Source organism: Natator depressus, chromosome 2 (assembly GCF_965152275.1).
Source record: "Natator depressus isolate rNatDep1 chromosome 2, rNatDep2.hap1, whole genome shotgun sequence".
Taxonomy (NCBI): domain Eukaryota; kingdom Metazoa; phylum Chordata; order Testudines; family Cheloniidae; genus Natator; species Natator depressus.
In genome coordinates, this window is record NC_134235.1 from 194,735,895 (window position 1) to 194,752,645 (window position 16,751).

General features: G+C 38.1%; 1 protein-coding gene across 4 annotated transcripts in view; it reads left to right on the top strand.

Annotated features, from left to right (window-relative positions):
- Positions 1-16,751, top strand: part of THRB (thyroid hormone receptor beta) — a 283,943-nt gene that overhangs the window by 227,943 nt on the left and 39,249 nt on the right. Inside the window, exon 1 of one of the 4 annotated variants that reach the window (XM_074945647.1) lies at positions 693-1,134. The exons of 2 other annotated variants lie outside the window; for them this stretch is intronic. In XM_074945647.1, the coding sequence (XP_074801748.1) occupies positions 693-1,134 (442 nt within the window). Of the gene's footprint in view, positions 1-692; positions 1,135-10,233; positions 10,562-16,751 lie in introns of those variants that run through there. One more of the 4 variants, XM_074945648.1, reaches the window with a different exon arrangement.

Here is a 16,751-nt window from a genome sequence, read left to right on the forward strand (position 1 = left end):
ATTTACATTTTAATTTTGATTCATATAATCTAAAATATAAACATTTGTGAATATTTGGAACATCAGCTATGGAATGACATTACTGTAGAATCTAGCTGTGCTGTCCAGTAGTAAAAAGGAGTTATTTTTAGACATGTAGTTTTATGAACTGACAGTATTTAAATGTTTTATCTAAAACAAACACATTTGAGGACTGTTGTTAATTAACTATAATTGTTGCCTTGTTATTTATTATTATTCATGTAGTTGTTATTTGCTTATGACCACAGTGTTAAAACTCACAAGATAAAATGTGTCTCTCTGATATTGCTCTGGTAACCTCAACTAGAGAAAGGTAGTGGTAGCAAGAGCGGAACTGCTAAGCATGCCCACATAAGAATGTCATACTTAGGTAACAGAGTGTCCCTCAGGTCAGCCTACGCTAAGAGCAAAGTCAAGCAAGGCTGAATCCTTGATGTTTTGTGTTTTAAGTATCTGAAAATTGTACACGACCAGCCTCGACCCACAAGACCTCAAATGATCATATGAGCGAGGCAATAAATTGATGGTAACTTGCCCCGGGCCCATGTTCTAGTTGTGGTGTTGATGAAAGTTGCATCTAGTGGTAACCTGTGCGTGTAGATCCAGCTGTCTTTTCAGGCTTAATAGAGGGGGAAATCATTACATTTAATTGCACTGAAGGGAAACTGACTATGGTGGCTGAAAGTGCATGGCTGAAAAGCTCTGCATCTTATCAATGCGGTCAAGTGGAGATGCTTGTGAATACCACCAGATCAAGAGAATTGGGAAACCACTTGCTTTCCAAAACTCCACAGCTCAGCAAGATCTTGACAATGCCAACAGTTTGTCAACCAGTGCTTATCAACCCTCCAAAAAATGGCCTTCCAGCCTGGGACAGGCTGGTACATCTTCGTGACAGACATCTACAAAATTCCATTTGTGATATAGCAGAAAATCACTTGTGTAGGAAAAGACATTCCAGAAATGATATGCTGGGAAATGGACAGCAGTCTTCACAGTTTCTACATGCTTCAGTTTGGACTAGCTCAATATTACATCCAGGTCATACAGAAGTGAATATTCAAGGCATGTCAAGTGCCCAGGAGTACGATAGAGAAGAAAAAAAATGTAAAGGTAATTAGAATTATTATTCAGAACATAACAAATATTTAAAAAGAAAAGAAGCCAGAGTGTCTGTGGAGTTGGTCAGGCTTTGGCCATAGATAACAGCTTTGTAATATGGGGCAATCTAGCTACAGATGTTTTTCATGGCAATAGTTGTGGCTTTCAGTTTATCCTGAGAGTATTTCATCTTTGTATGTTTTAATATATTTGTAAAGAGCTAAAGTGATGTACATTTTGAAATTTATTTTAAAAATTAATTTTGCTATATACAGTATATAACTAATTCCAGATGTCCCTTTAAAAAGGTCCCCCCCACCCTTGGTATCCTGACCAAAATTATTTCTTTTTGTGCCTGGACTTTGGTATAGTGACTATTGTTTTTCTTGAGCAGGCAGTAGTATTGAAAGTTCTGTTTTAGGAAGTCCTGTTTGTCCAAGCTAGAGCAGAGTTGCGAGGGAGGTGTTATGCCTTGTAAATGCGTAACTGTCACCACAAATTTGGTGTTTCTGTGGTTTATATTCCTTTTTAAATTGAATAAATAGCTTGTCAGTGCTCTTCTCTCAAAGAAATAAATATTTGTGCATTATGCTGTGAGGGAGGGACAACAAGTTCTTTTCTTTTACTTAAAGTCTTGCGTCACTCCAGAAGGAAAGATTATAGTGTCAGGAAGGATATCACCTCATGAAAAAGTTAAACTGGTCTAAGTACCTGATTTCTTTAGATTTAGCTGCTCTTTACCTCAGAATGCCTTCTAGCTAACAGATGTCAGGTGTTGATCGCTTTAACGTCTTACTAATTGCTGTCTGAAGTCTGCGGAATCCAGACTGCTCCATCAAGTGTTCTATTAATTATGTTGTGTGTCAAACAGTTTTAATACAATTATCCGTTCTTCTTCCTTTTTGAATGAAAAGAACTTTTTACCTCAAAATTGTCTTGAAGGGGGAGAACTTGAAAAAAGTTGCACATTTTAAGTAGCAGTAGTTGCTTCGTCAAGAGATAAGCTGTCTAATTAACTAATGTCTTTTACAGTGTCTTCTGATTATGAGACATGAGGGGACTTAAGAAATTGGGTTGCCTGTGTCACAGGACTATAATTGTACTTACCAATGTTTGTTCAGTACTAGTCTTAAAAGTTTTCAAAAACTGTTAAAGAATTTGTCAGCAAACTATCAATAAGCAATTTATTTGTGACAAGACACGAGAACATCCTACACTGGAAATGAGCTATAAGGAAATAATCAAATAATGGCCAGGGTGAGCCTATAGAAAATTCTGGATTATGAAAAGAGACAACTTCATTCTTTGTAAACCAAATTTCTTCAAATTCACCAAGGGCACTTATTCTAACTGAGGACTAAGTTCATGACAAGTCTGAACCTTTCAGTATAAAATTAACTAGTTTTAGGTAACCAAATAGAAAAAGGGATATTAAATCTTGGAATGAAAGACAAATTATATTGGTGTTTTATCTAAACCTTACTACAGTCTTGGTGGAATGTCATAGCCAAAATGCTATACTTTAATAGGCCTTTGATTCCACTGAGATGCATGGCACTAACCACCAAATGCTAATGTCAAAATGTGACAACCATGCGTAGTATCTGATATATGTACATTGTGATTATAATAGTCACACATTGGTGGTTAGAAATAGAGCAAGTACTATATAGATTGCACTTTCTGCTCATGTAAGTGTTGAATATGTTGTTTGGACTCTGAAGTTTGAGCTGAACATATCTTTATTTAAGAAATAAATCTCGTTTTCTGTGTTATCCAGCATAATATAGGAATTGGAGAGCCAGAAGTAGGAACCTAATATGGTCAGCTGATATCTAGGCACATCAAACAGAGATTGTATCTGTCATTGGGTTGGCGTTTAAGAATTGGTTTTTTTTTCCTTTTAAAACTTGTTCTGTGATAAAAGTTTGTATTTTGAACAGTGTCCTGAGCCTCAAGCGTGGGATAGATATAACTGTAATACAAAATAAAGAGTCAAGTAGATCAAAAACACACATTTTTTAAAAAAGTAGGGACTCATTACACCATATGGGCATAGGTATAGGTGTATTTGGCAGAGACAGATATGGTTGAAACCTTTTCTAGAGCCAGAGCCACACTAATAGATCTGCCAAAACAGAACAGTTGATGGTGTAAATTGTACTTTCTTTACAGTACACAAAGATCAACATTGTCCTGAATCAACTGTGCAGTATGAGACCACAGCGTGCAGGCAGTTTGCATTGTAATTTCTTCAAAGAGTAGTACAGAATAGTGGGTTTTGTCAGAGCTGGCATAGAGAACGTATGCTGGCATTCTTTTAAAGGTAAAAGTACGTCAAATTGGTGTGACTAATGAGTGATGTGTGGGTTAGTATTTTAAAATACAATACTGTGTTGTCACTCGTAATCATATAAAGATGGCACAAAGAAAGGAATATAATGGCCATAATAACACAAAAGAAACAAAATGCATATAATTGTATTCAAAGGCCAGGAGATGATAATATTACTTTGTACAACAACACTAGAATTCTGAAATATATTGTAATCCTTCATGCTAAATGTTCAAATGTGCAAAAATGTATTTGACCACATAAATATTTTTCTCCCTCTGTGTAGGGAAGCGCCAAAGACATCATAAGACCCTTCCCTATAGTCCTGAGGGGGATCCCCATTGAGTCCTGAATAATTCGTATGCTGTGTGATGTAATCCATATGATGGTGATTCAGAATGTTTTTAAAAAGAGGGATAGAGGTGTTGTGCACAGAACTGAGATAACATAGACTATAGCCAGACACATTCAGTTTGCAAACAGTCAAGAGAATATAACTCTTCTGGGGAATAAGGCCCTCAAATAGTAAATTATACTCTACAGGTGTTGAATGTGTTTAATGGCTCTGCTTCTGCATGTGTCAGTGTTCTGGGTTGCCTTGGACACTGTGCTGATGAAACCATTGCCTAAGTAGGAACAATCACAGAAGTGTTTTGTGTTAATGTTTATGTAAGTTATTTTTTGTTGTTTTTATTCATGAATGAAAGAATCCAATATCCATTTAAACCAAAAAACCAAAATGCAGATACAATACACAAAAGAAATGGCTGAAGTAGAAATTGTGTGTGTTGTTTTCAACTCTGCTTCCAGACTCTTCGGACCCAGTCCTGCGATACTTCCTTAGGTAATTAGTCCCATTCTGGGACCTGAGTGAGGACTGTTGGATCAGGCCCTAAGAGATTCAAATGAAAATGCTTCAGCAACATTTCAGTTCTAATAGAGATGTTAATTTTTGGCACTGTTTTATGATCTGATTTGTTTCTAGGGAAACAAGTGTCTGCAGGACTATCAACCTGAGTTTTATGTCGACAGCTAAAACACTAGCGTATTGCAAGTGGAGACACTCATGCCCCGGTACTTCTTGTCATTTTTTTTGGTCAAAACTGGCCTTTACCATTTGGGCCCTTTTTCACACTCTCCCCAGTCTTTTGTGACATGATTTCCTTGTGTTGTGGTAGTTACTCTCAGAAAAACAGTGCATATTCTGTAGCATAAGTATTATTGATATTATTACAAAAAACAAGTAAAATGAGACTTGATCTTAAAATAGAGAGAGACGTCTCTTAACAGAGTTCTCCATATCATAGCCATAGATTCTCTATCCTAGGGGTTATGTATTGGCACCAATCTCTCCATAGTGGTTTTTTATATCAAGTCTATTTATTTTCAGACAAGAAAGTTAAATTAAATGGGTGAGGAAAAGAGATGGGTGAAGGATAATTACTAAGAAGCTGATTGCCTCATTTGTCAAAACAAAATCAGAAGGGGAAAGTATCTGCTGTTGAGGGTATTCACCACGTTACAGGATTGGGTTCTCAAGCTTCACCTCACATAGTTCCCTCCTCTCTCTAGGAAGAAGCACCACATTCTGGAATCCCCAGGGAATTCTAAGTCTTCGTGCGAAATTCTGGCTGCTTCCCTGCAGATCCCAAAGCAGTAATGCATGGAGCCTGGCATGCCACACTGCAGCCTAACCTTCCACTTTTCCGCTTGCTTTTTGCTCCCCTCCATCAGCGTATCCCGCCCTACAGATATTACACATCAAAAATATTCTGTCCTTTTTTTGATCATATACCAAGCCCTTCCTTTCAGAGATGGAATCGGGACTGCATCTACCCTGGCACATTTAGGATCCATAATTCCTCACAACTGTAGCTTCACCGGTAGTAGCACCCATGGAGGCTGTAGTGTGGACAAGGCAGCCATTTTTACCACTGTCCCATGGATATTTGTGACTGGTGGTTTAAACACGGTAAGAACCAAACAGTGCCAGATAACTGTGCTTCAGTAAGCGAAAGACAAATTGCCAGGGTCAGACAACCCAGTGCTAAAAATGTCTGAATCCTGTCTACACTACAGCCTCCAAAGTTACGACCACTGGCTGGGTGTGATGGGGTTTACAGACCCCGCACTAAACCAGAGCAAGGCATGGCACAGTATTGGGGTAGGGAGGCCCCACCCTTCGGGGGTTGTGGGGCATACTCCAGTTGGAGGGATAGTTTAAAAAGGGACAGACAGCCCAGGGAAAGGGCGGAAGGAGCTACAGGGTGCACCAGGAATGAGGCCGGTGCCTGGAGCTTTGGACAGTGTGACTATGACACTGGTAAGAATATGCTGGAAGCAGTGATCCAGATTCCTCCCACCCCCTGCTTTAGAGTTGGGAACCCACGAGAGGCCCCAAAGAGCAGGATGCCCCCATCCCCGGGGCAGACTAAACTGCTGCTACTAAGACTGTGACCACTCCCTAAAGGAAGAGACCCAGCAGGTATGTGACTTGGGATGGACCAACAAGTAGTCTGGACATTAAGCCCTGGGTTGGGTCCTGGTGGATCAGGATAGCCCGGGTCCCCCTTCCTTATTCCCGACTCCCCCCTATCATGACAGCCCTGAGGAGAAGGGAATCAAGAGGGGCTGATTCTTCCCATATATGACCTGGCAGGGCCCCCTCCAGAACAGAGAGACTAAAAAGAACTATGGAACCATGGCCTGACCACTTGGCCAGGTGGCTTTTGGACTGACCCACTACACTGGGGGAATGCAGGAACTAAATTTGTTGTGTAGATGCAGACCAGTGTGGCCCACAAGTTTCTTTGTTGTCTTGCAAATGAAACCTGGCCTCTCTGGCATGTCAGAGTCTCTCAGTGCAACAGTCTGTTCTCTCTCAGTACAACAATCTGTTCTCTGGCTCTAGGCGAGATTTTTCTTCCAATTGCTGGAGCACAGTTTTCAAAAATACATATATGTTATACATTATATATGACAGACCCAATACACAATAGGTAGTGCTAACCACCTAGATGTTGCATAAATCTTCAACAACACGCCTAGTCTTTCAGTTTGAATGGATGCGATTGCTCAGTTCCCCACTCCACACTAAATAAAAGGTTTAATTTCAAGTCTGTATCCCTTAAACTTTATCCTATTTATTTTCTAATCTAAATTAGTCTGTTTCTGAACATGTATTGTTCAGGTCTTTCCCCCAAACTCACTTTAAAGAAAAGTGTTGGGGTGAAATCCTGACCCCATTGAAGTCTAAGATGTACTCAGATTGATTTCAGTGAAGCCAGGATTTCACTCTGGGTATATGAATATTGTAACAGTTACCAGTGCACCATGTCAGTTAGTTTTCTCCATTTTTAAGAAATAAGTATCTGCTTGTTTTTCCGAGAATAATGAAAAACTTAAATTCCATGCAGATTTAGTCAAAGTAGGATTGACACTTACATAATCGTTATCTTTACAACTTGCTAAATATAATTTAACTGAGATACACTTGTTAGTCTTTTCAGAATAAAATGTATTACTAACACACACCTTTACTCAGAAGAGGTAGTAATTGCTTAGGGACAAATGTTGCCTCGGGATCTGAGTGGAGCTCGGATTCAGGCTCACTTTACTTGAAATTACAAAAGCATCTGATGGCAAAATTTATCCTTAACAATCTGTTGATTCTATATCCATGGTATATATGGAATAAAATACACACAATGTTACAGGTCTACCCAAGCTGATAGCAGGAAAGGTGTATTCGAAATGGCTCCTGTACAGACAGTAATAAAACTTTTCTGTCTTGACTAGATAAGCAAAGGACTATTTAAACTCTTTTTTAAAAGGTCAGTTCATGACTTCCTTGTTAGTACCAAACTAAACAGAAGTAAATGGATTAGTGATGTATGTGGTGATGGTATTTAAAATGACAATATTTTCAAAAAAAAATTAGACTGAACATTTGCTAATAATTAATTTCATAGTTCAGATTATGTCAAGCTTCTAATATATATATATAATTCGTTATTAAATTAAATAACTGAAGATTTATTCAGGTAAACAGTGCTTGAGACATACCAACGAATAACATTTGGACATTTGAGGAAAAAATATGCTTAGGTACCCTGAACAGTTATTCTGTAGTGTATAGTTTCATCTTGTTGTGAGCTTTTACATAAATTCACGTTAGGGGTAACGGGAGTTGTGTGTGGCAATCAAAAGAAAATACCCTACTGCATGTATGGAATGGTTTGTTTCTGGGCAATGAGGGTACTGTATTCTCAGTAGATTAAAAGGTGTGTTTGTGTAAGACACACAAACTAGTCACAAAGCCTGATATGTTTCATGTGTTTCTGCATAAATAAATAATTGCAAAGTTCTCTGGTCATTTTGTGTCAGTGATATTGTCAAAGAAGGAAACTGTGACAAGTACTAAAATATTTGTGCACTCATATTTGATCTTTACATACAATAAATCATAAAGGAAAATAGTTCCCAAAATGTTTCCACCAAAATTTTTTTGATTGCTTTCTAATGTACATTTTCAGCTTTAGTTGTGGCCTTGGCTCTGTTTAATACTTTTTGGTAAAGACGTTGCTTTTGTTCTCAAGGGCGAAGAGAAACTGGGCTTTTTTTGCCTTTAAAGAAATTAATAATATGGCAGGAAAAACATCAAACACAAGCAAATCAACATAGTAATGTGTGGGGCTCACTTTTCAGTACCCTACTTAAAACACCCAAAAGGGGACTGTTTTTCAGAAATTGCATCCATCCTTAAAAAAAGCAGTCTATTTAAGGTGTCTCAAGTTAGACACCCAAAACCACTCATTAGTTTTGAAAACTTATGGCATAAATTCCAGCTAAATCCAAAATTACAATTGCAATGTGTTTTTATAAAGTATATTACTGAAAGGTTAATTTTAAATTATATTTTGTTGAGTTTGAGACATTGAAAAACAGAGGACAGAGGTGTATGGTGTTTTGGAACTTATTTCTGAAGTTTTTAGTAAGCATTCCTTGCTCCAAAAGGAGTGTGTTGATGCTTTCCACGATGAGAGTTAACAATTCATTCCTGAAACAACTCTGTTGACTTCAGTTTTTGATTTATAGTTAGAAAAACAAATGTAAAGTAATCAGCGGGTGAAACAGAATGCATCAAATCTTGAGAAGTGAAGAGCACCTGCCCTGGCGTCAGTGAGAGTTGATAGTGCTCTGCACTGCTCAGGATTTAGTGATTTGGCCCATAATAAAATAGGTAAGTTGTGTCTGGAAGAAGAGGGAGTGTTCCTTCATGTACTCTTTAAATCTTTCTAAAATGTTCCATGAAACCAACTAAGGAACAATGTGTCCTCCTCAAGTCCCATTCTTTGGCCTTTCAAGAGTACTTTTTAAGACCCTCGGCCTCATTTCAGCAAGGTAGTTAGGCCCAGGTTTTAGTTCATGGCTGAAGGGGGTGCCTTACTTCAGTTCATATTTAAGAGTGGTGAATATTATTTAACATCAGTGAAACAATAACAGTAAGAAACAGTTTCTTCTTTAGTTAATATTGCTAATATTATTTTTGCTTCTCAGTAACAAGAACTTAGTGATCCAATGAATAATACAATCATGCTCCTGTTCTCACAAACATCTTGCCATATTGTAGCATGCCACTGAAGGAAAATTCTTTGTCTAGGTAAAAATAGAGACAACAGAAATTATTTTTGGTGTAAAGAAAAAGGGGGGAGAGAGATTAGATTAAAATGGGTGTACTAGTACTAGCATTTGAGGTGGTGAATTATTATAAAATCATATAGTAACTCTGTTTCTGAACTAATGGTGTTATATGTTTATAACTTGAGTGTGTGAATAAAATGACTGGGGAAAGCCTGTAATTACACTCTATTTGCGATCAAATATACATTCAATACTTCATTACTGAAACATGCAAACAAGATGAATGAAATGTAACGGCAAACCAATTAGCTTATTTTGGCAGTATCCTATTTGCTGATCAAGACAAATTATTTTGAAGTTTCCCACCTGTTAAACTTAATAGAAATTACCTACCAAAATCACTGAAGTTTAAAAAAGGCTGCTTTCCTGTAAATGCATTAACAAGCAGCAGGGAGTTCATGTATGTGTGTGAGGCATGGGAGGTTCATGCAGATAATTCTGTAAAACAAAATCAATAAAGCTGATGACAGATTAAGATGCTAAAATTTGTAAAATTAGACTACTGTTTGGGTCAACAACACAGCACTATTGGATTTTCTATGGGTTAATGCTGAAAAACAGGATTATTGATTTTAGGGATTTTCAGCATATCCCCTCTTAGGAGGTCTTTATAATGCTTCACACTTAAATTGACAACTATAGTGACATAACTGTGTCCTTGCCTTAGTAATCATTGTCTAATCATATTGGAAGGGGCTGAAATGGTTTACAAATGATTATTTCTAACAAACAGTTGAGGGGGTTGTCTGGCCATAGCCGCCTTTGTCTGGTGGTCATTGCTACCTGTCTGCCATCTTCCCCAGGAATTACAATCACAGATTAAGACCTTTGACTGTTATAAATCTGCTTCCCAATATGTTTGATTGGCAGGGAAGCTCACAAGGCATCCCAATATAAATAGGATTTTAGCACACAAGGTGCGGCCCCAAAGTAAAACACACTGTTTTGCAATCGACTTTGTTGGCGTTGTTTATTCATTTCTCCTTTCCCATTCCATGTGTATGCATGTCTGTGTGTGCATGTATGCGTGTGTGTGTGTGAATGTAAAGTAGAAGCTGAGATCGGATAACAAAATGAGCTACTGTATGCAAGAAATATATGAAGTGCATCCTGCTGCTGGTAGCAATTGCTCCATGCAGTCCGCCGATTATTGCACATATATTGAAGATAGTCAGGGTTACAGCAGTTGTGATGCTCAGGTCCTGCACAATAACAACATATCTATGGAACAGGCCTGGGCGGTGAATCAGCCATATACCTGTAGTTACCCTGGAAACGTGTTTAAAAGCGAGTACTCTGGCATGGACATGGCCCTGAATCCGTACAACCAACTTGAATATTTCACAGAAGAAAAAGCTACTTTTTCTCAAGTGCAGTCGCCATCATACTCTCAGAAGAAAGGTAGGGGCAATTTATTTAAATAACCACACAAAAAGATCTGGTTTTGTTTTTTTGTTTTGCTTTAAACTTGCAGTTGCATCCGTTGGCTCAGATACATCTGTGAATGTGAAGGCTGCCTGTTCAAAATTGAAAGCAGCAGCAGGTTGCTAGGTGATTGAAAGATTTTCTGTGAATGATGGGGATTTCCAAGCACTTTTTTCTTAATCTGTAAAAGCCATTTTCAAATATATCGCTAGTTCTGTGTATCGCATGCTCATTATGTTCATTTACCGTATTTTATCAGACTGATTGAGAAAGTTTCCCTTGCAAGATGTGTTTACTGTGTGTCCTTCAGTTTGGATGTGCTTCATATTTTCTGGTTATATAAATATAATTTGTGTTTTTCCTTGACATCTTTAAATGTAAATAGTGTTTAATTACTAAGTAGCTCCATATCAAATAGAATTTGTTGAAACTAGAACTGTAAATGTTCATTAAAAAAATTAATGATTTAATTTAATATAATTGATGTGCTTAAAATGAAAAGCTGAAAAGCATGTAGTTTCTAATTATTTAAGGCAGTAAAGACTGGAAATTCAAGAATAAAAGATAATGCCATAATGATACTTTATTTTCCCCTCCAAAAAGTTGATCTAATCAAAATGTTTGTAGAATATAATCCAATTGTAATATCCATTCCCCGTCGGGTTAAATCACTGTTCATTTTTAAATTTTCTGTAACATTGCTTTATAGAATTTCCCCTGTTGTTTTTAAATGGATAAAATATGTATAATTTTTCAAAAAGAACCCAGAATATCAGCAACTGTGTGCAAATATTTTAACCTTATGCATTGTATTTGAAGTTAGCTTAAAACTTGATGCAGGCATTTTAGAAATATACATTAAATATATCTGCATTAAGATATATTTCACTTAGTCTAATTAAAGAATATAAGGACAATATCATTTGTATCAACATGGTGCCCTTCAGTTGTTAAGACTTGTGTGCAATTAATCAAAAGCCTAGTGGAGCTGATGTAACTAGCTAGGGAACAGACACTATTTGCTATTTTAAAGTGGCTCTGTAACGAAAAGTAGTCTGTTTCATCTTATTAGGAACACTGAAAACCCTATAGGAAATATTCATTAGAACTTGGTGCAATAAATCTGTCACTTCAGTAGAAAAAATACCTCTGTACTGTATTTGAAATCTAGGAAAAGAAAACCAAGAGAACGTGATCATATTAAAGATTAAATAGTGCATGTTTTTCTACTTGTAACATTTTAAAGGTCTTTCAAACTAGGTGGTTTTAAGTGATAAATTTGCAACTTTGTTGTAGACTTTGTTCATATCTTTCTCTTTAGCAGTAAGATACTAGTCATGATGAATTTATCATATAAAATAGGGATTTACCACTTCATGTGTCATTTTACTGTGTTAAAGGATCCTAAGTAATAATTGTCTATGTCAAGGCTTAAAACAAGTTGTTTTAGCACACAGACGTGATATTTTTAGTAATCCATGAACAATCTTCCCACCTGTTGGTAGGGCTTAATTTCCGAATATAGTGTAATCATTTTTAAAAACTCCCTGTTCAGTGTTTGCAATACATTGCACCAATTTCATCAGAAGTCTCAGAGATTTTCATTGGGAACAGGCTTTCAATCACACTTGAATGTTGGTGCCTGTTGCAAATTGATCATTTACAGAGAACATGCACAGTTTTTATGGGTTCTTTAAACCTTGAGCTCAGTGGACAGCAATAAAATATCAAACCTAGTCAAATGCTATGTTTGCCAAACAGAAGAAATCTAAGAAGTTGCAGGCATGTTTGTATTTCTTTTTTATGTGATGCTTTCAGCCAAACTGTCATAAAGTTAACACATCTGTTTATCCTGTCCTGACAACAGAAGGCACAGCACAGGACGTGTGTGTGTCTGTATTAATCCAAAATTGATTTTTTTGTTTGTTAGTGAAGCCTTAGTAATAGCTCATTAGGGCAAAATTAAGACCCAAGGCAGGTGACCTTGAGCAGTCCTTATTGTTGCAACTGAGCTTTCTGCTAGTTCCATGAAATTCCTATTAGTCTCAATAATGTTCATGCTGTTCACTTTGTGTTCTCCAGTAATAAAGCTGTCTGAACTTTTAGTCTTCGGTTTATTTCCTATTAAAAGATTTAAAAAGTTCAAATCCTTCAGATGCTAAAGAAAGCCAATGTTAATAAATGGGTCCTTACTGCCTTCCTTACCTCTTAACCCCTCACAGAGAAATTGAGGGATTCACTAATAAAAATCAAGAACAAAAGGCCCATGTGACATGAGGGATAGTTACTAAAGGAGAATAATAAGTTCTTAGAAAATTAAGCCAAATGATCTAAGACATCAGAAAACACCTTATCCTACTCCTAGCTACCATTGCACACTAACAATCCCATTATTGTCTGTTTTAAATCACAGTCCTTGATGAGACACGTGAATATTAAGGAAAAATTGTGTACGTTCCTGAAAATCAGGGGCAGCTGGGTGGTGTCTGCTTCCTAGTTTTTGTGGCAGTCAGTAACTTCTGTACTGTACTGCACATTATTGAAAGATGGCAGCACATTATTCTGAGAAATTATTGTTTGTATGTTGGTCGTGCTTAGAGGCCACAACCCGATGTAACAGGCAAGGCAGACACAGACACAATAACTTGCTCTGCTTCTGTCTGAAGTAGCTATTTTTAGCCATTAGAAGAGAGAGCTGAGTGCTCTTCGCAAAAGGGCCGTAACCTGCAAAACTGTATTCCCTCTAGCAGTTTCACTGACTTCAGTGGACTACTCACATAAAGTAAAGCTTTGCGGGATCAGGCCTTTGAGGCATAGTTGAGAATAAAACACCAGTCAGCTGATATCAAGTTTTCTGTTCCATGGACTTCAACCTTAGTACAGCCCGATGAAGGGGGCCAACATAAGGTCTTCCTTATCATTTAAGCCTTGCATAGGGGCTACATGGCTGTCAGGCAGCTGAGTTCCTAGACAGGGGTGTCCATGTACCATCTCTGCACCAGCCTTGCGTAGGCCAGTGAGGAGAAATGCATTGGGGCAGGTAGGGATGAACCAGTTGAGGGGCCATAGAAAATATGTTTATACAAGTCCAGAAGCCCCAGTATCCCATGAAACTGGTCTGAAGAAACTGTGTATGCAATTCCCGCCTGTAGGTTGAAACAGGGGATGGGACTGCAGAACAGCCCCCTCTCTGAATCTAGGTTTGGGGTTGGATTTCATCTCCCCAGCTGCATAAAGCTCATGTACTTGGGTGAAATCCTGGCATCAGAGATATCAGTGGCAAAACTCCCATTATTTTCAATGGGGCCAGGGTTTCACCCTCAGACTTTATGCGTGCGGAGTAAATTTCACCATGTGAGTCAAAATTATGCATGTCAATAAAGGTTTGCAAGCTGGGACTCTCTGAGTCCAAGGTCAGATGGTAACAAAACATTCAACCTATCTGTGTCTCAGTTTCCCCATCTTTACAATGAGGTTAAAGTCCATATTTGCAAAACTCTTTAGTATTGTGGGATCAGAGGTGCTGTGTATTTTTAAAGTATTATTCTTATTATTTCTCTCTATACCTTTTCTGCCAATTTGCATGCAACTAAAAGTGCATACAGTATAGTTGTCACAGGATACCAGTTAATTAGTCCAAACTGAGTTCCTAACAGTGTGAAGGTCATTGGGTTATTTTCTGAATCACCAAGAAAATGTGACGTAGAGAATTATTTGTCAAAATGTCTCCTTAGAAGAGCAATATAACATAATTTAATTAATTAACATACACACAATTAACAAAACAGTAAATAGAGACCGATCATTTTGTCATCTCTGGCCTTTGCAATAAAACAACTGCCTGCATTTTAGCTGTCATCTTCAGGGCTTACAAAAAATAGGTGTTCCTGGCTCGAGTGAGTAATATAGGGATGATTGTGATCAGAAAAGGGGCATCTTTGCAACTGAACAGATCAATGTGCATTTGGAGTCATAGCTGCTTGATTTTTTTGCAGTGACAAAAAAAAGTTTTGATTACCTTTTACCACTGTTACCCTCCAGAACCAAAACAGCTTTGGGAGAGCAAAAGGGATTCTACATTTGCCTTGCACATCACCAGCAAAATTGTTAACTAAGTGTACAATTTTCAAAAGCACCTAAGTGACTTAAGATACTGTTTCATTCACTTTCAGTGAAAGTTAGGCTCCTAAGTCACTTCTGAAAATAGGACATAGGCTCCCAAGTCACTTAGATGTTTCTCTGAAAATTATACCTTAAGTCCCAAATGCAGAATGCTTAATATTGGTAATGAGGCCCAAGTAACAAAGAACATGGCTTGACTTTTTAGCATTATTTACACTAGCACATTCTGTATCTATAGTTAGCAACAGATGCAATTGCTCGAATGCTGGCAGCAGTGTAAGTGATTAGTGCAGATAGGGCTAAACTGTTCCATGTCAAAAACACTTGCTCAAACTGTGATATTATCGATAAAGGTGCTGAGCCCAGCCTAAGTGTTTAGGGCTAGCCCTTGTTAAAAAAAGTCACATCTTTACTTGTAAACTGAGCACAGTTGGAATCACTGTAAAGAAAATAAACAGTGGGCCCTGAAATGGCATCTTTGCAGAGTCGCTTACCAGAATTTAGTCATACTGTGAGACAAAGAATAATGTAAAGAAAAGTCAAAAACGCAGGCCAGAAAGCTGATCAGCTGTCCAGGGAAGTGTGAATTTGTTTAATAACATTTTCTCTACTTCAGTGCTTTACAAAACATGAAGCACTGTTTCTCAAAGATAACTTTTGAATAAATGAGGAAGAGAAAACAGACAGTTTTGGAGAGTCCCAGTCAAAACTGATCAAACAAAAAACTGGAGATAAATAATAATAATCCATAGTATCTTTTCACATTTTTCAGAAGGGAAACATTTGGGACAGAAAGATGAAGTGACTTGCCTATTGTAATACAGCAATTCAGTGCCCATAACAGAATAGAACTCAATTTCCCTGGCTCACAGCCCTGTGCCTTATCCCATGCAAATCTCAAGAGATTATATATAATATGCATTTGCACACACACACAACCTCTCTCTGCATTTGGTTGATTCTGGTCACTTTTTTATAATTGTCGGGTGTTAAAATATGTTAGTGTCAGATTGAATCATCACAACATTAATGTAAATTTATCTTTCAGGTTTGATACAGTACAAAATAGGTCAATATAGTAATACATTTTCTTTCTTCATTTTCACAGTACAATGCAGAGTGTGTCAGTACTATCTTAGGGACAAGTCCCAGAACACTTCTATTAATGAGAAGCCCTTTCTTATGCAATTAGTCCTAGTGGGGGAAGTAAGGATATGCTTAGGGCCCTACCAAATTCGCGGCTATGAAAAACGCATCACAGCCAGTGAAATCTGGTCTTTTGTGTGCTTTTACCCTATATTATACAGATTTTATGGGGGGAGTCCAGTGTTTCTCAAATTGGGGATCCTGACCCAAAAGGGAGTTGCGGGGGGGGTCACAAGGTTATTTTAGGGGGCACTGTATTGCCACCCTTACTTTTGTGCTGACTTCAGAGCTGGGCAGCTGAAGAGCGGCGGCTGTTGGCCAGGTGCCCAGCTCTGAAGGCAGCATCCCACCAGCAGCAGAGCAGAAGTAAGGGTGGCAACACCATACCATGCCATCCTTACTTCTATGCTGCTGCCTTCAGAGCTGGGCGGCTGGAGAGTGGCAGCTGCTGACTAAGGGCCCAGCTCTGCAGGCAGCAGTGCAGAAGAAAGAGTGGCAATGCCATACAATGCCATCCTTACTTCTGCGCTGCTGCTGGCGGTGGCTCTGCCTTCAGAGCTGGACTCCTGGCCCGCAGCTGCCACTCTCCAGCTGCCCAGCTCTGAAGGCAGCGCCGTCGCGAGCAGCAACAAAGAAGTAAGGGTAGCAGTACCGCAACCCCCTCTCCAAAAACCTTGTGACCTTTTTGGGCCAGGACCCCTAAAATTACAACACTGTGAAATTTCAGATTTGAATAGCTGAAATCATGAAATTTATGATTTTTAAAATCCTATGACCGTGAAGTTTACCCAAATGAACTATGAATTTGGTAGGGCCCTACATATGCTGTAGCACATTGATACAATGAAAATGCACTAAAATACTAATCTTGTTAAAAACAGATCTCTTTTCCTGTGCA